At 56.0% G+C, this 23,644-nt stretch overlaps 1 protein-coding gene across 13 annotated transcripts in view; it reads left to right on the top strand.

The window, feature by feature from the left end:
* TNS3 (tensin 3) overlaps window positions 1-22,388 on the top strand; it is a 215,542-nt gene extending 193,154 nt beyond the window's left edge. For 12 of the 13 annotated variants that reach the window (XM_053897586.1, XM_053897594.1, XM_053897588.1 and 9 more), the window contains 8 exons: window positions 2,286-2,417; window positions 6,465-6,560; window positions 7,444-7,521; window positions 8,352-8,429; window positions 16,596-16,764; window positions 18,215-18,283; window positions 18,386-18,412; window positions 19,863-22,388. In XM_053897586.1, the coding sequence (XP_053753561.1) occupies window positions 2,286-2,417; window positions 6,465-6,560; window positions 7,444-7,521; window positions 8,352-8,429; window positions 16,596-16,764; window positions 18,215-18,283; window positions 18,386-18,412; window positions 19,863-20,007 (794 nt within the window). In that variant the 3' untranslated portion in view covers window positions 20,008-22,388. The remainder of the gene's footprint in view (window positions 1-2,285; window positions 2,418-6,464; window positions 6,561-7,443; window positions 7,522-8,351; window positions 8,430-16,595; window positions 16,765-18,214; window positions 18,284-18,385; window positions 18,413-19,862) is intronic. The other variant, XM_053897584.1, reaches the window with a different exon arrangement.
* Window positions 22,389-23,644: the final 1,256 nt, after the last annotated feature.

Below are 23,644 nucleotides of genomic sequence, written 5' to 3'. Positions count from 1 at the left end.
CTGGTGCAGCCTCCAGCCTGGGATGGTGGGTGGGTGGGCTTTCTGAGGAGCTGGGGCTCCCCCTAGAGGCAGGTGGTCCCATAGGACATACGTGGCAGGGCCCTGCCTTGGAAGGTTCTGGAGAGGTTAGGCATGGGGGTTGCCTGGTAGGCATGCAGGGGTGGTCCTCTGTGCCACATGTGTACAAGTGTTTCTCTGCTGGGACCTCATGTTGAAATAGTTCACATGTGCGCTGGGTGTGGAGTTTCCCAGTTGAGCCACACAGAGCACAACTTCTCCGTGTTCTCCGTGTTTTGTGTAGAAGTCACCCCCCCCAACCCCCGACTAACGTTCCCTGAGCGCCCACCTTCTGCAGATGGCAGAAAGCTGCCTGTGGGTTTGGTTTGGTCTGGTTTGCTTTGTGTTTTAACTGTGGGGATGTGCCTCTTTGGGGACAAGACTGGTCACATAATTCCCGTGTCCAGGTCGGTGCCTCGGGAGTTTTTTAACCTGCACGTAGAAGTTACGCAGGGGAAACGGGGCCTCCAGGTGAGGTAGATACGAGATACAGCTGTTCCGGCAGGATGCACTGGGCCCCCGTGCGCTGGCTTTGAAAGCACCGGTTTCGCGAGACAGTGAGGACACGGCCACTGCCCGCCACCGACTTCCGAGGGGAGCGTGAGGCCCGCTCTGGGCAGGGCCTTGTGCCGCGTCCAGGATGTGTCCTGGCTCATTCTGTTTCAGAACAGGGTCTGACCTTGTCCTCGTGCCCCGCCCCCCCCCCTCCTCCGCAGAGCAGACCCAGCCTCCCCTGTGCCCTTGAGGCTGGGGCGCCTCTGTCCGCACAGCCAGGGAAGATCACGGTGTTAAAAGGGAAAGAAAAAGCTCTGTGAGGTAGATCACAGTTGAAAATAGGTCATTCTCTAAGGATCGTTTCCTCCCACTTCCACGGTCAGCCCCCAGATGTAGAAACACTCCAGGAGCAGAAGCCTGCTGGTGTCGGTGGCCGGGTCCTGGTGCCCCAGTGCGCCTACCTGCCCTGCACCCCTGAGCCCGTGTAGACGGTTGGGCAGCAGGGGCGAAGGCACCTCCCAGGGCCACCCCAAACCTGCCCCCTTCCGGAGAGCCGAGCCCTCCCCGCCACCTGCGTGCAGTTTGCCCGCTCGTGCGCGGGGGCCTCGGCCTGGACACGGGGGAGGGCACGGTCCCACGTGAGAGAAGGGGAACCTGGTCATTTCACTGGGAGCTGGGCCTCGGACAGTGGGCCCCACGGCGCTGTTTGCTGAGACGTCACCCGTGGACGTCCTGCTCCATTTCAGACACGGCAGTTCCGTGGCTGTCATTTTGGGTCACTTTATACTTGAAATCCCTTTCTTTTTTCAAGTCGATAAGCTAAGTTGTAAGATGTGGTCCGGTTACGAGCAGACATTCTGGCCGGTGTCTGGGCAACAGGTTGTCGTCTGCCCCAAGCTGCCATCTTCCAGGACCCCGAGCCTAGGCCCCGGGGCCCAGGTTTTGAACGTGGAGGGAGGGGTGTGATTTCGAAGCCACATATTCGCTGCGAGCCCCCAGCCTCAGGCGGGAAGTTGGGAGGATGGCTGTGCCAGGCCCAGCTGTCAGCCCTGGCCGATGACAGCCACGTGGGTAGGGGGCTCCCAGCCCCATCCAGGCTGCCACGGACCCAGGGGATGGAGGGCCATGTGCGGCCACATTTTTGCCATCCCCTGAGGCGAGTGTTGGGATTTGCGTTAAATGTTCAGTAACTTTTGGAGCCCATCCTTTTGTGTTTGGAAAATGTAACAGAGGCTTCTTTCCTTCTGCTACATGGGAAGCACACACTCTAAAGTCTCTGAGAAAAACTCCCCACGGGGAGAGGGTGTCGGACGGGGCCCCGGCGGGGATGGGAGACCGCCTTGTGCCTCCTTCCTGCCCGCCACGTTGTGTGTATGGAGACCTGGGCCGGGCACCTCGGCTGGGGGCCGGTGTCCTGGACGGTCAGCTGGGGTCCTCATAGCTCACAGGTGCCGTGGGGTGACGGCCATGCTGTGTGCCAGGAGAGCTCGGGGACCATGACTGGTACCTTCGTGAGCCAACATTTGGCGGGGTGGTCTGCATCCTTGACAGTTAGGCCCTCCTTGAAAACTGTGCGTCATTACAGAGCCCCGCACCCCCCCCCCCGCCCCCCCCGAGGGACACGGGCCGGCTCCCCCTGACCCAGTTTGCAAAGGCCATGCATGAATGGAGGTGGCTTGCTGGGCCGTGGGGGACCCCGGCAGATGTGTGTGTTTCTCTGCTTCCCTCCCCAGCCATCGCCATGCTGAAGGACAAGGAGCCTGGGTCGTTCATCGTCAGGGACAGCCACTCCTTCCGAGGAGCCTACGGCCTGGCCATGAAGGTGGCCACTCCCCCGCCCTCCGTCCTGCAGCTGAACAAGAAAGGTAGGGACCCCGGGGGGCCCGTCGGGTGAAGTAACCCACGTGGAGTGTGTGTGGCTCACGTTTCCACCAGTGAGACGACTCTTACAGCTGTGCTCAGGTTTCCTTCTGTTTCTATTGTGGCCCACTAAGTGCCGTCCTTGTTCAGGCAAGGACGATAATTATTTGTGAATTCTATTTCTTTATTGCTTCAAGTAGGTGATGCATTCCATTGTCCAGCTGCCGGAGCGAACAGCCCCTGGGCCCTGTTCTGCGCCGGGAACCTTGATACATTCCTGTGTGTCCTTCCCGACCGTCTGTCTAGTGCGTGGAAACACGCACTTTTCCTTCTTTCCCACGTAAAAGGCAGTGTCCCGCCTACACGATTCTTGTGCCTACTCTTGGCGGAGCATTTTGGTGGGTTAAAAGTGATGCTGGTGTCAGCCTGGAGTCGTAACATGACCTTTCTTTGGCCTGATGAACCATGTACGGCCGTGTTCTAATCTGCTTACGGTGCAGAGAAGCTTGCGATGCCTTGGTGCAGGGCACACGTTATCATGAAGCAAACATACACATTCCCACGGCCCAGGAGACAACCTTGGGGGCAAGCCCCTGCATGCCCCTCCCATGTGTCATAATCCATCGTTGTGGGACCTTCCAGCCACCCCAGAGTGGGCTCCGTGAGGCCCTTGGCACTGGCCCCAGGTCCTGACATCATGCCGTCGGCCCGTGAGCACCTCCAGTTTTCCCTGCCCCGCCGTTTCTCCAAAAGTCCCTGCGTCTGTGTGCTGGGGGACAGAGCCTGGAAACCAGAATGTGTCAGTGCTGGGTGGGCTTCTTGGTGTCACACTGTCCCTGCTTCTGGCTAGTGACCAGAGGAGGGACTGTATCACTTTAAAAAGTTGGTGAGTTCACGCTGATACAGTTCCAGTAGGGAGTCACGTGCCCTTTCGGGCCCTCCCCAGTGACAACGTGTGTCCCTTCCAGTTTCCGCCTGTCCCTTCCTCCGTTCCTGATGCACACACGGTTCAGATCACCCAGGGAAGCCTCGTAAGTAGGAGGTTAAATTATTAACCACCTAAATTATATTAACCACCAAAATAGGAATCCATAGTTGTGCCTGCTCTCAACTTTATAGAAAGGAAACTAACGTGTATTTTGTGACCTGCTTTTGCTCATATTATGAGATTCATTGTTTTATTTTACTTTATTTTATATGATGTTTTATTTTAGAGAGTGAGAGAGAGAGCAAGCAGGGGAGAGGGGCAGAGAGAGACAGAGTCCCAAGCAGGCCCCGTGCTCAGTGCTGAGCCTGACTTGGAGCCCCATGTCTCGAACCGTGAGATCACGACCTGAGCTGAGATCAAGTCAGACCCTCAACTGACTGAGCCCCCCACCCCCAGGCACCCTAAGATTCGTTGTTTTCTTTTTAAAAATTTTTTTTTAACGTTTATTTGTTTTTTGAGACAGAGAGAGACAGAGCATGAACGGGGGAGGGACAGAGAGAGAGGGAGACACAGAATCAGAAGCAGGCTCCAGGTTCTGAGCCATCAGCCCAGAGCCCGACACGGGGCTCAAACTCACGGACCGTGAGATCGTGACCTGAGCTGAAGTCGGAGGCTTAACCGACTGAGCCACCCAGGCGCCCCTAAGATTCGTTGTTTTCTACTTGTGAGACTGCTCCTATCTGTTGTTGTCTTTGCTCACTGACAGCTTTCCAGGGCATGAACACAGGCCCACCTCGGAGACCTTGCGAGCACGTCTCCAGACAGGTCAATAAAGCCCATATCGCAATAATGCGCATCCAAGAAGCTTTTTGGTCTCCTGGTGCATGTAGAAGTTATGTTTACTCTGTACTGTGGGCTACTCTGTGTGCAATAGCCTTAAGTCTAAAAAGTCAACGTGTGCACCTTAATGAAAAAATACTTCATTGATAAAAAAGCTAACTGCCTATCACTGACCACAGATCACTGTAACGAACGTAATAATAATGAGAAAGTTTGAAATACTGCAACACCAAAGCTGTGGCAGAGACGCGAAGCGAGTAAATAGCGCCGATGGACTGGCTTGACTCAGGATCGCCACAAACCGTCGGGTTGTAAACAGCGCAACATCTGGGAAGCACAGTGAGGCGAGAGGCAGTAAACCGAGGCAGCTCCCCCTGCACTGGCCTCACTGGGAGTGGGAAGAGCTCATGGTTCACCCACATTCCGCACCCAGGACGGAAGAGGGTGTGTAGAAATCCTGGGCGGAGGCTGTGCCCACGGCTTCCAGGAGAAACGGCCTCAGGGCTGCGCCTGGAGGGACGTGAGGTTTGGCAGTCAAGGCGTCCAGCCTCAGGCGCGACCGAGGGGCTTGAGGGAAACCCAGGTGTCCCTTTGGGCACAGGTGGCTGTGGGTGGGGGTGCACATGACTCAGCACAGACCCCAAGTCTGGATAGTGGCATCTGGAAGCAAGGGGGGAGGAGGCTTCGTGCAGATCAAGTATAATAGCTCAGCCTTGAGGGGCACCTGGGGGGCTGTCAGTTAAGCATCCAACTTTGGCTCAGGTCATGATCTCACGGTTCATGGGTTCGAGCCCCACATTGGGCTCTGTGCTGACAGCTCAGAGCCTGGAGCCTGCTTTGGATTCTGTGTCTCCCTCTCCCTGTCTCTCTCTGCCCCTCCCCTGCTCACACTCTGTGTCTCTTTCTCAAAAAGAAAAAAAAATTTGAAAACAAAAAAAAGGAAGAGCTCAGCCTTGAGAGCAGCTCCAGAAGCCCCGTGTGTCCCCACCAGTCCTGGGTGAGGATCATAGCAGACAAGAGTCTGGGGACCGGAGCATCTTGTGTCTGCGGAGATGGGGTCCCGGTGGAGAGCCGAGACGGTCTCCATGGAAACTTCCAGCCAACATCTTTCCTGCATGTAGTGTCACACTGTCACTTTGAAAGCACACAGGATGCCGTGAGTGCGTTCTCGCCTCCAGGTGTGCGTCCACCACGCAGGCCGACTTTGACTCAGCCCTGAGGTGAAGGTGACGAAACAGGACACAGAACAGCAGGTGCATGAAGCACAATGTCACCGGCACCCGCAGGCTGCCTGTCCTCGCCTAGCCCTAGTCCACAGATAAGTTTGGGAGGAGAGAGCTCAGCATGCCAGCATCCCGCCCGTGGTACCCGGAGACCACGCAGCGACAGTCATCCTGAGGACAGATCTGTTCTCTAGGCAGCCGGCTGTCCCTCCGAGGCACTCGTCACCAGGGCCGTGTGTCCCCTTCAGTGCTGAAGATGCGGATCAGTTTCCTCAGAGATGAGGCGCCATGCTGCCTTTCGAGGAGTCTGGCCCTTTCCCTTCCTGCCAGCCCCACTGTCCCTGTGTCACCGCTGTTGTCTGTGGACCACGGGTGCGAGCCGCCCACGGGCAAGGCGAGGGACCAGACCCCCCAGCAGCGGGTCCTGCTGTCCGGCTGCCTCCTGCTCAGAAACAGAAGTGACCGCAGACGTGGTCCATGGCGGGCACGGGGGGCACAGAACTGTCGCCTCTTTCCCTGTGTTTACTGTGTTATTCGTATTCTGCCCTCAGACGGTGTGCCCTTGGCTGCGTTTTCGCCAGGCGCCTCCTCGTAGGATGCGTGACCAGCGGGGACACCGGTGTTCTGTGCAGTCACAGTGACGAGGGGGGGTGGTGGGGGGGGGAGGCTTCCTTCCTGGGGGCCTGTTACGCGGCTCCTGGGTCAGTCGCACCGAGACTGGCTCCTCCAACTCTTCTCAGTGGCTCACTCCCGAGTATCCCCCTTGTGTCCCGAGCCCTCTGATACCCCCGCGTACGTAACACGGGAAGGTGCCAGACGCCCGTGTTCCTGCTTGCAGCTGCTGACTCGTTCCCCACACTGGGGGTTCTTGCAGAGCGTCTGCGGGTCTGTCCCCAGGACCCCTGCACCTCCAGGCATGTCCCTGTGGGGGTTCCGCGCTCCTTCCCAGGACAGCCCCACCCACGGCCCCTCCCTTTAGCCCGTGTTCTGTCCCCCTCTCCCATCGTCCCAGGCTCCCGTTTTTAAATTCTCTCTTTTTCCTTTTAAATCTCTTCCCACAGCGGGAGATCTGGCCAACGAGCTTGTGCGGCACTTTCTGATCGAGTGTACCCCGAAGGGAGTGCGGTTGAAAGGCTGCCCCAACGAGCCCTATTTCGGTAAGTGGCCGAGGGGGCACAGTCCCCGTTCTGGCCCACGCAGTGTGCATCCCCCTGCCGCCCCTGAGAGGCAGGGCTATCATGCCGAGAGTGACTCGCTCCCTTAGCGTCTCTGGAATAAACTGGGTATGGAAATGCTCTGAAAGCTTTCTCGAAACCAAACGGATGGGAAGCAGGTTCAAGACTGAAATACAGATGTCCACGCTCTGGTGGGCACGCAGGGCTATGAGTGTGGACCGGGTCAGAGCCGGAGTGCGGCCCTGCAAGACCAGAACTCCCCGACGTCACAGGCTTGCTGGGAAGATGCCCAGACTCACGTGCAGACTTAAGCACGGCATTGTCTTAACCTTCAGAAGCACCTTGTGGGGTCCACGGAGGTAGCCTCAGGCTCAGCAGACGGCCGACTTACTCTTTATAAATTGGTGACTGTGTGTCTGGGCTGAGAGTCACTTGTGGTTTCTTTACCTCTTAGCTTTTTTTTTTTTTAATGTTTTAATTTTATTTTTGAGAGAGAGAGAGAGACAGAACACGAATGGGGGAGGGGCAGAGAGAGAGGGAGACACAGAATCGAAACGGGCTCCAGGCTCTGAGCTGTCAGCACAGAGCCTGATAAGGGTCTCGAACTCACAGACCTCCAGATCATGACCTGAGCCGAAGTCGGACGGTTACCTGCCTGAGCCCCCAGGCACCCCCACTTCTTAGCTGTTCACCTGCACTTGTCACTTTATTGAAGTTCTGCGCAAAGTCCCACATTCATGGGGCGTGTTAGTTGCTAAAAATATAAAGGCTCACCCTCGGCAGCGGCCTCCTTCCTGCGGGTAAATCGGCCGAGCGATGCGGTATTTAGGGCCGTATTAACTCTTGTCTGCTCGTCTGTTTGCAGGGAGCCTGACGGCTTTGGTGTGTCAGCATTCCATCACACCCTTGGCTTTGCCCTGCAAGCTGCTCATTCCAGACAGAGGTACGCCCGCGGGTCCCCGGTGCTGGCCTGGCGTGTGCGCGCACGCGTGTGTGCCCACGTATGTGTGTGCACGTGCTTGCGTGTGTGTGTGCGCGCGCGCAGGTGTGTGGGTGTGTACCTGTCGGGCACAGCACTGCCGGGTCCATGACGATCCGTTGAGGGAAACCAGACCAGAGTGTTGCTCTGTGGGTAAACCCCAAAGGCTGAGTATCCGGTGATGCACCCCAGCCTGCAGACCCGAGGCCACCCTCAGCAACACCGTCACCTGACGCGCTTTGTGAACCGTTCCCCTGGATAGAAAATGCCCGCAGCGAGAGACCTTCAAGGCCGTTCGTGCTTATTTTTGTGATTCTATGAGTTCAGCAGGGCGTTGGTATTTTTGAGCTTAGGTGACAAAGTATTCTCTTCACCTTTGTGACGGTCTGACCGTCTCTGTAGTTAGGGAACTAAAGCCCTTGCCTCATAACGGTGGGATTGGCCATATTTCCCAGCTCCCTCGGTAGGCAGTATTAATTTCACAGAACATTACTGTATCCCATAGTGGTGACTTTAAAATACAGGTGAGTGCGATGTACCTTTTGAAACTGTTGGTACACAGCGATGCAGAGGTGAGGAAGACGTCTTGCCGGCACATGTCGCCGCACCCCCTTCCCAGAACCTGGTGCTGGTTTCTGCGGGTGGGGCCGTGGTCCCCAGGAGACCATCTCAGCTCCGCAGACCGGCACTGGTCACCGCCTGGGAACCCGGTCACGAGTGTAATGGTGTCGTGAAGATTGTTTTCCGATGAGCCGGACTCATTTCTGCGTTTTCTTTCTTGTTCCTTCTCGCAGATCCGCTGGAGGAAATAGCCGATAGTTCTCCCCAGACGGCGGCCAACTCAGCCGCCGAGCTCCTCAAGCAAGGGGCAGGTCAGTAGCTGGCTTCACGCTCCCACGTCCTGGTTCCTGGGGGCAGAAGGGGGCTCAGTGACACGGCCTCCTTTGTCACCTCGGGTCTGCGGGTTTCCTTTCCCAGCTGTGTGCCGGAAGGAGCTTCCTTTTCTGGAAGCCACCCCAGGACAGGGTGGGCACCGAGTGTGGGGGGACAGAACCAGGACTCCCCAGGCTACAGATACCTCACCACAAACAAGACCAGACAGTGGGAGAAAGTCCAGAGCTGCGTTTCATCTGGGAAGATGGGATGCGGGGGCCGCACCTCCAGCTGTAAATATAAGAGCGTTCAGAGGGCTTCACTAAACAGGCTGACTGTTTCCCCCGCGCTGCCCCGAGCCCAGGGGGCACAGTCCCCCCCCCCCCCCCCCCCCACACCCACGGGGCTCACCTGGGCACTTTTTTAAAAATTTTTTTTTTTAACGTTTATTTATTTTTGAGACAGAGAGACAGAGCATGAACGGGGGAGGGGCAGAGAGAGAGGGAGACACAGAATCCGAAGCAGGCTCCAGGCTCCGAGCCATCAGCCCAGAGCCCGACGCGGGGCTCGAACTCATGGACCGGGAGATCGTGACCTGAGCTGAAGTCGGAGGCTTAACCGACTGAGCCACCCAGGCGCCCCTACACTTTTTTTTTTTAATTAATAGACTATTCCTTAGAGCGCTTTAAGGTTCACGTCAAAATTGAAGGTGCAGAGATTCCCCACGCACCCCCCTGCCCCTGCATGCACGGCGCCCCCCGTTACAGTGTTTACACATCATTATCACCCAGAGTCCGCAGTCTACACTGGGGCTCACTCTTGGTGGTGGTCACTCGGTGGGTTTGCACAAATGTTACAATGATGCGTATCCACCATTAGAGGGTCACCCAAGGTAGCCTTGTTGTCCTTAAACTCCTCCGTGCTCCGTCTTCATCCCTGCCCTCCAAACCCTGGTAACACTGGTCCTTTTACTGTCTCTGAAGTTGTGCCTTTTCTAGAACGTCTCATAGCTGGATCGTACGGTTGGTGGCCTTCTCACATTGGCTTTTGTCACTTAGTGATGTGGTGTAAGTCTCCTTCGTGTCTTTTCATGGCTCGGTGGCTCATTTTTGTTTTTTTTCTGGTGCCAAGTAATACTCCATCATCTGGATGGACCGCAGCTTATGTATCCGTTCACCTGCTGAGGGACATCCCGGTTGCTTCCAGCTTTCGGCAACTGAGTAAAGCTGCCGTAAACATCGTGTGCAGGTTTCTGATGTCCCCTCCTCTGGGTAAATGCCAAGGAGCACGGCTGCTGGATCGGGTGGTGGGAGCATGTTTCCAGCAGCGTCTTGCAGAGCGGCCGCGCCATTTTGCGTTCCCGCCAGCCACGAGTGAGCGTTCCCGCCGCTCAGCATCCTCGCCAGTGCTGGGTGTCATCAGGGTTCTGGAGTTTGGCCGTTCTAATAGGTGTGTAGTGGGGTGCCATGTTTTCACCTGCATTTCCCTGATGGCCCATGACGAGGGTCATCTCTTCATCTTTGCTATCTGTATACTTTCTTGGGTGAGAGATCTGTTAAGGTGTTTCGTCCATTTTTTAGTTGGGTTGGTTGTTTGTTTTTAATGTTTATTTTTATTTTTGAGAGAGAGAGAGAATACAGAGCACGATCGGGGGAGAGACAGAGAGAGAGAGGGAGATACAGAATCCGAAGCAGCTCCAGGCTCTGAACCGTCAGTACAGAGCCCAACGTGGGGCTCAAACCCACGTACCAGGAGATCCATGACCTGAGTCGAAGTCATATGCTTAACCGACTGAGCCACCCAGGCACCCTGGGTTGGTTGTTTTCTTATTGTTGACCGGTAAGAGTTCTTTGTATATTTTGGAGATCAGTCCTTTATCGGACATGTCTTTTGCAAATATTTTCTCCCATCTGTGGCTCACCTTCTCATGCTCTTGATGCTGTCTCTTGCAGAGCAGAAGTTTTTAATTTTAACGAAATCCAGTTCACCATTTCTTTATTTTGTGGGTTGTGCCTTTTGTGCTGTATCTAAAAAAATTATCACCAAACCCAAGATGATCCTGATTTTCTACTGTGGGATCTTCCAGAAGAGTTCTAGTTTTACATGTTACATTTGGGTCTGTGGTCCACTCTGAGTGTTGGGGGGCGGTGTCTCTGTCTAGAGTCCCTGTTTTGCACGTGGACGTCCTTCCCGCACTGTCTGTTGAAGAGACCATCTTTGCTCCATGGCGTTGTCTTTGCTCTTTTGTCAAAGATCAGTTGACTGTATTGTTGGGGGTCTATTTCTCTGCTGTCTGTTGTGTTCCATTGATCTCTCTGTCTGTTCTTTTACCAGTGATACAGCCTTGACTTCCAGCTTTCTAACAGATCTTGAAGTCAGGTACTGTCAGTCTTCCAACTCGGTGCTTCTCCTTTGATCTTATTTTGGCTCTTCTTGGTGTTTTGCTTCCATAGAAACTCCAGAACTGGTTTGTCAATATCCACAAAATAACTTGCTGGGATCTTTATTGGAATTGTATTGAATCTAGAGATCAAGTTAGGAAGAACTGACATCTTGACAAAATTGAGCCCTCCTATTTATAAAGTGGAATCTCTCCATTTATTCAGTTATTGTTTATTTTTTCAAAGTTTTGTAGTTTTTCTCGTAAATAGATCTTGTATATAATTTTATTGGATTTATACCTAGGTATTCTGCTTTTGGAGCTGCTAACCTAAATTGTTTTGTTCTTTTAGTTCCAAATTGTGATTGTCCTCTGCTGGTGGATGGTAAGGGATTGACTTGTATAGTAACCTTGTTTCCTGCCACGCTCTGTCGCCCTGGTCACTGTTGCAGCATTAGATGCAGCCCTAGTGGCCCCAGGGTGGACAAGGCTGAGGCCACAGGACTCCTGCAGGTCTGCAGCTGTGAGGGAACCCAGTTCCCCACAGGAGGCCTTTCATACATGGTGGGCGTTTGCTTTCAGAAATGTTGGGGAGGGAATTTCGGAGTCTGGTGGAGGCCTGGGCTTGAAATACCTCCTTTCTGCACCTCTTATCTGTAGAATAGCTTACAACTGTGGCTCTGTGATGGAGGCCAGTGAAACATACAGCTATTTTCTTCCTCTGTACAACGTGCATTGTTCTTCTGTGCGATAACTCCCTGTCTCTCTGCCTCTTGCTCAGCTAAAGTTCATCTCTCTGGTTTCACAACGAATGATTTTGTGTTGAACTCTTTTCAGACTTATCCTTGCGGGGTAAGTTTTGTGTGGCCAGAACAAAGGTGACAGAGTTTGCCCCAAACAGCGAGTACGTTAGAACATGAAACCCCAAAAATGTGGAATGGGGCTGTGTGAGTCCTGGGTTCAAGTCCAGGCTCTGCCACTCAGGGTTTTGACCTCCGGCGATGCACTCAGCCACACAGATCTTAGTATAATGATAATGATCTCTTGCCACAGCATGGCTGCAGAGACCAAGTGTATCTGACATTGAAAACTGCCTTGGGAACTATAATGTGGTCACCCACAAGGTTGTTGTTTGCCTGCCACTGTGCTTTCACAGAAAAATGCTCTTCCTGGCCTGGGAGAAATGGCCTTTCTCCCCTGCTGTGACATCTCCACTTGTGCTCAGCTCAGGTTTACACCCCAGCCCGCACGCCTCTGGACTGTGCACTTGGCTTTAAAATATCATCTCCCGGCAAGCTGCCTGGCAAGTTTCTCCTTAAGCATCATGGTTATCAAACATTTTCACAACAAATGTGCAATTAATAAATGGATCAATGAATTAGTTACTCGTAATTGGGAACCATAATCGCCCTTATTTTTAGATGTTAAAGCTTTTTGTTCGGGACACCTGCGTGGCTCTGTTGGTTGAGCCTCTTGACTCTTGGTTTGGGCTCAGGTCACGATCTCACCACTTCACGAGTTTGAGCCCTGCTCGGGATTCTCTTCTCTCCTTCTCTCTCTGCCCATCTCCCTCGCACTGTCTTTCTCTCTCAAAATAAATATATATATGTGTGTGTATGTATATATGTATATATACATACACACATATATATACACACATACACATATGTGTATATATATATACATATATGTGTGTGTGTATATATATATATACATATATATATATATGTATGTATATTTAGAAAACAAAAGCCTTTTCTTCTATTGCAGGGTATCATTTTTAGGTTCACTTTATAATCTCGTTCAGTAACATGTGGCAGTTATCATTGGTTTGCCTTTGTGAAGGGTGGCAGTTCCCAGGACTTGAGGCAGGACCCTGGAGTCTTCTGTGAGCATCTGAGCTGAGCGTTTACACAATGTCCTTTTAAAATCTCACGTTTCTAAGACACATGGAGGCAGTTAAATTTCCACTGAGCTCACTTCCTGGGCGACAAGGCTGGGAGTGGCATCGGGACACAGATCCGTGGCCGGAGCGAGGACAGAGCCAGCAAGGAGCTCCCCAAGGCCCCACAGTGTGGGACGACCGTGGCCAGAAGGTGGTCAGACTGTCCCACTGGCGATCACTTCAAGGAAATGGATTTAGTGTTTTTTCTTAAATTTTGTTTTTTAAATGTTTATTTTATTTTTGAGAGTAAGGAGAGCAAGTAGGGTAGGGGCAGAGAGAGAGGGAGACACAGAATCTGAAACAGGCCCCAGGCTCCAAGCTGTCGGCATAGAGCCTGAGGCAGGGCTCGAACTCACGAATCGTGAGATCATGACCTGAGCCGAAGTCGGACTCTTAATTGACTGACCCCCCGGGCGCCCCTGATTTTTCTTAAATTTTGCATGTGTCCTAATCCACCTTCAGAACTGGCAGCGGTTCTCGAATTCCCCGAATTTTCCGAGTCTCCTCCCCGTCAAGCTGAGGAAGCCGCACTAGGGAGTGTTAGCAGGAGTGGGCGGCTCCAGCAAGGACGCACACGTCTTCTCCTCCTTTGGGCCCAGGCCCTGTGGGTTGTTCTGGCCTCGGTGACTGTTGGGGTTTGGGCCTCACTCTTCCCTGGTGCTGGGAAAGCAGAGGCTGCATGTTCCATCCAGAGAAGGCGTTACCAGGCCTTTGGCACGTTTCCCAGAAACGTCAGGTTGTGTTCTTAAACTAGCCATGTCACGACATTTCTTTTCTTTGTAAAAGAAGTCTGATCTGTAAGTTAAAGGAAGGGAAGACACTGGAGAGAGAGGAAGTGAGTTTCCTACATGCCCTGGATGTTTTTCCTTTCTTCACGTCACGTAAGAAGGTCGCCGTTTTTTGCACACGATGTGGGTCTCGTTTTTAGTGGCTGCGAAATGGTCCATCTCGTGGTTCGGCTCCTCACGGTCGCTCGTCTGGCTGTTTCTTTGCTTGACTTCTCTCTGGCTGCTCAGTACAGGCAGTGCTGTCTGCATCACGTCTGTTTTTCTGAATCTTGCATCGCTGTCTTAGGACCCACATTCCCAGAAACGGGCTGGGTGAACCCGTGTGTCCCTGAGGCTTTGATCCCTAGGGGTCTGATGGGTGTGGTCCCACTGCATGTGGTCGCCCCCACTTGGAGCACTGGTCGGGGACAGGGTCCCCCCAGGACAAACCCCCTGGTCTCCTGGAAGGCAGGGGCTCCGGGACCCTCGGGCTCAGCAGAGCAGTCCCCGGGAGGGGCAGCCTCCCTTTTCTGCTTTGAGGAAGGACCACGTGGCTCTGCCCTCGGGACTCAGATTCCCCAAACCCCGACTCCTCATCAAAAGGCCATTTGTGGTGCCGAAAGGGAGCGGGGGTGAGATTGGTGGCAGCCTGTTGTGGCTCAGAGCCAGGCCATGCCAGCTGTGTGGGATTTCACTGTAGTTAGATCAGAATTTTCTTTTTTCTTTTTTTTTGGAACCGCATCACAGTGACAGGAATGAAATCAAAGGCAGAATGTCCACCCCCCAAAAGTCACAGTATGGTAAATTTTCCAGGCACCCATCCAGCTCCCGCTCTCACACTCATGCGTGTTATTTTATACGCCTGACCGTAGCACGGATGTGGTTTCTAGTCCGCTTTCCCCATTAACCTCTACCGTGTGTGCGGCTTCCAGAAAGAGCTGGTGTACTATCACTGCGCGAGCCGAGGGCGTGAGGCACGAGGGTTCGAGCACCTAACTCAGGAGGTGGCTACGCGCCAGGGCTCCGCTCGCATCCGTCTTCTCGTCTCAATACAACACAAGGAGGAAAAGAAAACGTCTTCTCCTTGTGCCGAGAATTCCTCCCTTTCTGGCTTCCCTGCGAACCACAGCGCAGCCTCAGCCGTGGCCCCCACGCTCCCCTGTCACATTGGTTGTGAGAAGGTCGGGTTGGTCGCCCTCCTTTCTAAGCCTTCTCAGAGGCGGGACCTCTGGGTCAGCGAGTGCAGCCCTGTTCTCCGAGCCTCCTGATAAATGCTGCCCGGTTATCGTCCGCCAGCGCAGTCCTGGTTCACGCCCGCGTTTCGTAAAAGTCCATCTGGTCAGAGCGTGGCAGGGGCCAAGCGCTGGGCGGCTGCAGTTGTGAGGACTTTGTGTTGACCCACACTCTGCCCCAAGATGGCACCTGTAAAGCTCTCAAGGTCAGATGGCAGCTGCAGGTCCCCTGGGCATGGTGGAGACGGTGGCCGCCAGCAGGGAGCAACGAGGTGCATCTCCCGTTTCCGCCTGCCCCTGATCACCCCCTCCTGGTGGGAACGTGCAGGTGCAGGTGCGGGCGTCTAAAGAGGCGTCTGTGGTCGGGACGAGCACGGGGCGTCGTCTGCAGGCATATCTGTGGCCGGGGACAGTCGCACACGGTAAAGTCCACAGCTCACCCTCCAGAACGTTGGCCGACATTTCTCAGGGAACCTGCCTGGTACCCAGTAGGTTCTCGGTAGGCGCTGCAGCGGCCAGCATGCAGCTTGGGTGGCACGGGGGCTTGGACACCCAGGGGCTTTGAGGTTTCTGGAACCTTCCCGGCACCTCCAGGCCGCAGTGTCCTCACTCATACGCCCCTCCACCCGGGACAGGGTGCAGACTGGGTGAGATGGTGTCTGTGAAGCGTCTGTCGCGACTAGACACGCACTGAGTGTCCTCAGGACTGAGCAACATCAGCGGAGCTCAGGGAAACGGAAACACTGGTGTTCCGGGTGGAAACTTCTCTCTGAACGATGCTGATGGCACAGGGCGCGTCTGGCCACGACAGGGGTGAAGTCTCCAGCTTCCCTTGGCGAGGGTGGGAGTGAGCGGATGCTTCGGGGAACTTTGCAGAGAAAAGTTAGTGTCTCGGGGGAAACTCCCCGCTGAGCCTGTCGGAGGCTCCTTGTGGGGGATGCTCCGGCAGAAGATGCCGCCTGGGAGGTTTTCTGGAACATGCTTCCTTCATTCTTGGCCTTTCCAGTTGGGCCTGTTCCAGAGACTCCGACAATTGGATTCGGGTGGCTTTTCCCTGCTACGTCGGTAAAGAGCCTGGCCAGCAGGCTTGTAGCGCCTGGCACCCCAGGATCGAGGGCACGTGAACTTGTTGGCACAAACCCAGGTCTCACCGAGGCACTGAGGCTTCGAGGCCCAGAGCTTCCCAAACTTTAAAAGTTAGCTGTGAATTAGCTGTGGCTCGCAGCATTTGCCTGGAAGCAGCGGATGGCTAGCAGCTCGCCGGCTGTGGGCACTCACACGGACCCTGGCGTCCGGCCGGCGGGGGCGTGGGCAGCTGTGCTCCGGGGGACACGGTGGTGGTGGTCGGCCAGGCAAGGCCGTGGCTCCTGCAGGGAGCAGGTGGCAGGCAGAGTGACGCAGACCTCCCATGCGCCCCCAAAGCCCGACGTCCGCTTCTGCATGAGCTGCAGGGATCCGGGCTCAGCGCCATCAGGCTGTTTACTAAGCCCCACTTGCACTCAGCAGTTTGCTTCCCCTGAGAGAAGCTGCTGCAGAGAAGCCCCCAGCCCGTGGCAGCACATGGCACGGGCAGGACAGGCTGACCGGCCTGGCCCACGCGGATCACACAAATGCCTCCCTCTGGCACATTTGCTTATCTGTGGACTCACGCCCACACTAAGGCTGGGGAGGGGGCCCCAGCCCCACCAGGGACGCCAGGAGATTCCCGGGTTGGGGCCTCAGGACAGGTGTGTCCCCGGTCCCTCGCTCCCCACGCCTTCGGGATCGGGGGCCAAGGGCTCTGTGCCGGGGCACCTGGCAGGGGTCACACTAACACAGCGTCTCCCCGTTGCGTCTCGCAGCCTGCAACGTCTGGTACCTGAACTCGGTGGAGACGGAGTCCCTCACCGGCCACCAGGCCGTCCAGAAGGCCCTGAGCCTCACGCTGGTCCAGGAGCCGCCTCCCTTGTGCACCGTCGTGCACTTCAAGGTGTCCGCCCAGGGCATCACCCTGACCGACAACCAGAGGAAGTAAGTCCCCGGGGCACCCCCGGGGCCAGACCCCCCACCAGCCTGCGCGGCCCCTGGGGACACGTCCATCACCCGCACTCCCCTGTCCTTTCACACCTCCCAGGAGCCATGCGCAACCCCCTGATATTCAGCCCAAAGGTTTTCTTAGGATGTGGTAAAATTGTCAGAAGAGAGAGAGATTTGGACCTTTGAGTATCACACACGTGTGTATAATTTTTATTTAGTTAAAAAAAATTTTTTTTAAGTTTATTTGAGAGGGAGACCGCACAAGCGAGCAGGGGAGGGGCAGACAGAGAGAGAGAGAATCCCAAGCGGGCTCCACACTGTCAGCACAGAGCTGGATGTGGGGTTTGAACCCACGAACCGTGAGATCATGACCTGAGCTGAAATCAAGAGTCAGATGCTTAACCAACTGAGCCACCCAGGCGCCCTGCCTGTGTAATGTTTAAACACAAAAATCTTCTAAGTTGATTCTGTAAAAACACCCGGGGACCATGGTAGAGCCCCCCAGTCTGCTCAGTGTCCGTACATGTGATGGGTGGTCGTCCCGTCTCAGGTGACACAGAGCTCAGGTGACCTTGCTAGATACTATTTCAGCGTAACATGTGCTAGTAATAATCGTTCATCATAATCCAGACGTTATATAACAGGTGATGACCTTAACGTGTCTAGACGGTGTCTGATTATCCGGGTGATAGACAGTATCTCGGTGGCCTTCATCAGAGCTGTCACCGAGTGGTTTCTACGCAGTAGGAGTTCCGGCGGGAACAGCGTAGAGCCCAGCCCGAGGAGTCAGGTGCACAGACAGTGCCTGGTCCTCCCCCGCCCCCGCGGAGCCTTTGACCTCAGGATCGAAGGCATTTCAGATGCACTTCCCATTTACCTGTTACGGAAACAGACTGGTGTGGTTAGCAAGAGAGCCGGGTCCTCAACAGTAAGAGCAGAAGAACGGCAGGAGCTTCACGGGGCACAGGATGGGTCCCCTGGCACCCACCCTCCCCGGTGCAGCCCGACCTATCCTCGGCACCCGCCCCGCAGCCAGTGTGACAGTTCCCCCTGGCGCCATCAGGTGCATCCTCATAGCTGAGTTGGGCTCCCGTCCTTGACGACGCCCTGTCCCCAGCGAGGAAACACGGCTGGCGATGGTGGGTGGTTCGCGGGCTGAGAACAGGAAGGCCAGGCTCACTGGCCCCTGTCTCGGGGTGCCAGGGCTCCTGGGCTCAGTCCCGACCTCCACGCGGCTGGCACTTGCACAGGGTTGCCCTGCTGAGAGCTTCCCTCTTGCCGAGCACCAGCTCCCCCCACACCCGCTCTGTCCACCTCTGATGGTGGTACACAGGGCTCTTTGACCAGTAATAAAACCGCCTTTGGGGGGGGGGCTGCCCCACGCATCACCGTTGCCCTGATACACGGTGGTGGGACCCTGTCCCCCTCCGCCCTGTCCCCACAGGCTCTTCTTCCGGAGGCACTACCCCGTGAGCAGTGTGATTTTCTGCGCGCTGGATCCACAGGACAGGAAGTAAGAAATCCCTGTGGGTATGAAGCGATGCGTTAAGCATCCTTTGCCCGTTAAGTTAATAAAAAGACTAACGTAACTCTTCCTCCTCTTTTAATCTGCAAGGTGGATCACAGACGGCCCCTGCTCGAGGTAAGGTCCCGGGATGCCACACCTTCTTTCTCCAAAGTACATTCTCTTACGGGTTTGCAAATGGGGTTTCCGTCAGGAAATGACTGAATCTCGCCAGCGGGTTTGGGTTGTGCCGTAAACAAAACTGAAAGTATCCCTTTCCGTGGGAAGGGCCTGCCCAGGGTCTGCGTTTCTGCGGGCTCTTCTCTGCAGGCACAGCACTTCCATTCGACCTGTACGTGTGGTCAGGTAGCGAGGACCAGATTGTATGGCTTTTTGGCTGCTCAGAGTGGTGTGCGCGGTGGGCACGTCAAGGTCAGGGTGGAAGGAAGGACTGCCCATGTGTGAGCATGAACCACACGGTGGTCAGTGTTTCCCAGACGCAGATGGTGGGCTGAAACCGCACGGCACTCCCAGAACTTTCCGGAGCTGTGTGCACTCCCCAGGCCGGCTTCCTCGGTGTAACCTAAATTTGATTGCCTGGAATGTCACATCACAGGGGTCTGGCTCTGGTGTCCCCATCTCGCAGTGATGTTTGTCTCGGGGTCTGATAAAGCGCATGGAGACCCCAGGTGGGGCCTGGGCTGCCCCGCTCTGGCACGTGGGGCTGACGGCACTCGTGCCTGCGTGGAATGTGCGACACCATCGGGGTTACTTGAGCCGAGCCCGCTTGGAAACCGCTAAACAGGAACAGAAAAATCCTTCATTTTTCGAAGATGGAGAAGGGGCTTTGCCAGGGAAGCAGACAATGGAAGTCACTATGGGAAGCTGAGGGCTCACGGAAGCCTGTCCAGAGAACAACAGTTCCATTCTTCTAAGAAAAATAATTAGATGTGCTGTGCTTCTAAGAAGTCTCCTTGGTAGCGTGTTGTCTTGACTGGGGTGTAGGGGGCTGGAGAGGGGAGCTCTGACCCCTGGAGGTGTGAGCGCTCCCCTCACCGCCCCGGTGCCCCGTGAGGTCTGTGCCCCCACGTAACCTGATCGAGGAGAGAGCAAGCCGCTTGCCCCCGTACCCGAGGACCCCAGCCCCCCCTTGGGACACACCCCAGTCCACACGCTGGGCAGGGGCCCAGGAGCCCATCCTGTCCAGAGTCTGCAGGATTCTGGCCAGGAATGGACCAGGGCAGTGGCCAGCCACACACCTGCTTGACCTGCGAGGTGGGCAGGTGTGGATGGGTGTTGGACAGGTATAGACAGATATCAGACAGGTGTGGGCAGGTTGTCGGGCAGGTGTGGACAGGTAGTCGGGCAGGTGTGGGCAGGTGTCCGGCAGGTGTGGACAGGTGTCAGGCAGGTATGGACAGGTTCTTGGGCAGGTGTGGACAGGTTGTCAGGCAGGTACGGACAGGTAGTCGGGCAGGTGTGGGCAGGTGTCAGACTAGGGGGCAGCATGAGTGGCGGGTCGCGGTGGCTGCAGTGTGGGAGGAAGCAGACGGACGCTGGCAGTCTGACTTCGGCTTTCCTTTTGCAGAGTTTTCGGTTTTGTGGCCCGGAAGCAGGGCAGCGCCACAGACAACGTGTGCCACTTATTTGCGGAGCATGACCCGGAGCAGCCCGCCAGCGCCATCGTCAACTTTGTGTCAAAGGTCATGATCGGCTCCCCTAAGAAGATCTGAGCCCCTTCCCGCCAGAGACAGGAGGGGGGCCGGGGCGTCTGCCGGGTAGCGGCCGGTGAGCCTGACGCTGCAGCCCCAGGAGGGGAAGGGGATCCCTCTCCGGCTTTATAGATCTGAGGACACAGCCCGCCCTCTCCTGCCTCCCCTGGAAGACTGCTTCCCACACATTCCTGCTGCCAGGTGCTTCCCGGGTGGAGGCAGCTGGGCACCTGCAACGCCCACCTGGGCTCCACCGCGTTGGAAGGGGCCGTGTAAGGAAACGTGTTCCTTGCACGCCGGCGTCTGTGGGAAGGAGGGCGCCCGGCCCTTTGGTAGTGGCCCTGCGAGAGCAGCGGGGCCATCGCCAGTGCGGAGGGCCCCGGTCCGTCCCGTGCCCCCGGGAGGAGACCTCTCTCCTCCACGACAGAGACGCTGGCTAACCGAGAAGGGTTTGCACGTCTGACGAAGGCTCGTGCAGGTCAGGCCCTTCCGGAACTCTGGGGAGGGGACAGTGCGATGGCTGTGAGGACGGGGAGGTCACCCGATGACGTCAGAGAGCCTCGGCCTGGCGGGCGGTGGTGGCCCCAGCCTCCTGCTCACATGCCGAGTCTGAGCGGCACACTTGCCGCGAGAGGAGAAAGAAGAGGGACGTGAAATGCCATTTCATGTAATTTATATTCTGCTTATGCCAAATTATTTATGATGACACTTTCCTGTTGCTGGACGGGACGGGTCCCATCGCTGTGGGCCGCGGGGCCGAGCCCGTGTGGGTGCACAGGTGATCGGGGGCCGCAGCCCCGACAGCCTCGACCGCCTACAGCCTGATGGTCGACGTTGCATTTCCGGGCTGCAGGTGACGTCCCTTCTGGGGAGGAAGGTTCTGGAGGGTGGGTCACATTTGGGTTTAGATTCGCCCCTCTGTGAGCTGCCGGCCACTCGTCCCGCCTCTGCGGCCCCCGTGGGATCCTGTGTTTCTAGCGTCCTGAGCGGAGAGACAGGAGGAACAGCACGAGGCTCAGACCTTCCAGGCTGTTCTTGAGCTGAGGGCCGTTGCTCTGCACCACCTTGGAGACCAAGCCAGCTGTGCCGTTCGTGCCGAGGGCCCAGCGCATCCCCCGGAGCGGGAGCTGGAAGGAAGGCCTGGTCTTCAGTGTAAGGCGCCTCTCGGCCCCGGGAGCTGCCCGCCCTGCCCGGCTCTGCAAAGTCCAGACCAGCTCTTGGGCCTCCCAGGGTCGCCGACAGCCACACAGGAGGGTGTGGGAGTGTGTCTTGTGAGGTCTCTGCTTTAAGCGGGTCAGAGACCGATGTGGGGCCACACACATCCCGAGTGTGCGAGTCCCTGTGGGCGCTAAGAAGGCGGACACGGTCCCCGGCTGGTCCAGTAGCTGCACCGATCACAAGTGCCTCATTTCTGTGCCAAATGTTTGCCTTGGTCTTCGCAGACCTTCTCCGCCGACAGGTGTAGGGGTGGCCATTAGAGACTCTGTGGGTGTCTCCCGGAAGCGTTGGTGGCCCAGTCCTCGGCAGAAGCCACTGGCATCACAGCTTTCCCTTCGTGGCAGAAATTCGGCCAAAGGGACCTGAGCCTGAGATGGCTTCTACCCAGTTTGACCCAGAGATGGCAGCCTGGGTCCCGGGTCCTTCCGATGAAGGAAGAGAGGGCTCGTTTAGAAATCCGAGCAGGGTGGGTATGGGATTCGGGAGCACAGGCCGTCGGATGACCAAGGCATCGGGGCCTCCCGTGCAGTCCCTGTCCGGAGCATTCCAGAAGCCACACCCACTTGCTTTTTGAACTGACTGGCCAGCTGCGGCTTCTTGCAGGGGTCAGGGCATCAGGAAGTTCACTCCCTCTCCAGAGCCAAGGGAAGCCAGTTCCGCGGGTTCTGGCGAGCTGGTATGACAGATTTCTCCCTGTTACACACCCGTTTCACAGAACAAGACGAATCCACAGACTGGGGGCTCAGACCGCGGGGAGCCCTGTCCCGCCCCCCCACGCAGGCCAGGGGTCACTCCGCGGAAGACGCTGTCCCTGACATCTGGCCTCCGGGCGCCAGCAGGCACAGGGGTCCTGTCCTGGGGAGGTCACGAGGCCTGCCCCCCACAGTGTCATAGCCAGGGTCCTATTAACCTGCTTGTTAACCGTATGCTGTATTCCTCCAGTGCTAACCTATAACCACATTAAGTCAAACCGAATTTAAGGGTCTCCACGTGTATCCCTGGCGTCCTAGACCTCACGTCTCCTTATCTGCCTTACTTATTAGTGGGTATTTTTACTTTTCTTACATTGTAAAGAATATATCCAGTATGTAAATGAATGTTCTATAAACCTTTGTATAGTCATTTTCTCTGCTTCTCAAATATCATCTCTATTCAGAGTATAATAAAATTATAAACCTGGCAAAGCCTCGGGGAGGCAGGCATTTCTTGCGGTGGATGAAAGTGTGCGTGTGCGCATCCGTCTGTGTGTGCGTGGGCGTGTGCACGTGTGTGTCTGCATGTGTTGAGTCGGGAGTTTGAAGCTGACTTTTTTGTGGGTCCTTGGATTCCATGATAAATTAACATGTTTTGCCTTTAGGAATGCATTTCAAGATTTCTGCCCAGAGACCTTCGAAAACCTACATTCGAAGATACTAAGAACTGAATCATAACGTGTGGTGCTGCTCATAGATACTGATCCGTTTTGATGTTCAGCCCCCGAGGGGACTCTTCCCGCATCTACAGAGTTGAGGCCTGAACCTGAAGTCTGGTGGGTTCACCTGTTGCTTCAATAACAGATGCTGGTCGTGCCCGGAACCACCCTCCTCGGTCTCCCCCCACCGCCAGGTGGGGGCCCATTATGCTAGCTTTTTGCCGTCTTGGGTCTGGGCCGCCTTCCCTGGTTGACGTCCCTCCCCATGTAACTGATGGGGACACAGGACCCGTGCCCCCTCACTCTCTGCGTCCCTAAATCCCAGAACTGTCGCCCAGGCCCTGGTAGGGGGATGGTCACTGGGCCGCACCACACACTGCCCGCCTTTCCCACTGCAGGCCTCGGGCACAGATGAGGTTACTCATCATAAAGCCAAGGGCTGCGACCATTCACGTAAACACAACTGCTCAGTCCCAGCCAGGAGCGTAAGGGAGAGTCGTGTCCAACAAGAGGTTTGGGGGTCAGGGGCTGGACCCTTGACCACAAGTGTTACAGCAAGGAGTCAAGTGGGCAGGGCCCAGCAGGGTGGGTTTCCGGGAAGACAGTTTGGGTTTGTCACGGTGGCCTGGAGTCTGCCAGAGGATTCCAGAGACCAGCCACCACCAGGCACTGCCCGGCCTGGAGTCTGCCGTGCAGATTAACTCTGTGTTCGTCACCCAGGGGCTACTGCTGATGGAGGTACTGTGATGGGCGTCTGGGTCCCACCCCCACAGGGCCCTGGATCTGTTGGAGATGGGCGTCTGGGTCCCGCCCATGGGGGACCCTGGGTCTATTGAAGATGGGGGCATCGGGGTCCTGCCCCCTCAGAAACCTGGATCTCTTGAAGATGGGTGCCCAGGTCCTGCCCATTGGGAGACCCCTGGATCTCTGGGAGATGGCCCCTTGTCCTGCCCATGGGGGACTTCCTGTCCCATCCTCCCTCATGGTTCTTGTTTCTGATAGAGGTATGTGTGGTCACCAAGAGCGTGA

Source organism: Panthera pardus, unplaced genomic scaffold (genome assembly GCF_024362965.1).
Source record: "Panthera pardus isolate Hobbes unplaced genomic scaffold, ASM2436296v1 HiC_scaffold_8, whole genome shotgun sequence".
Classification (NCBI taxonomy): Eukaryota; Metazoa; Chordata; class Mammalia; order Carnivora; family Felidae; genus Panthera; species Panthera pardus.
Note: the sequence above shows the minus strand (reverse complement) of the source record. Positions and strands in the feature narration are given on the sequence as shown.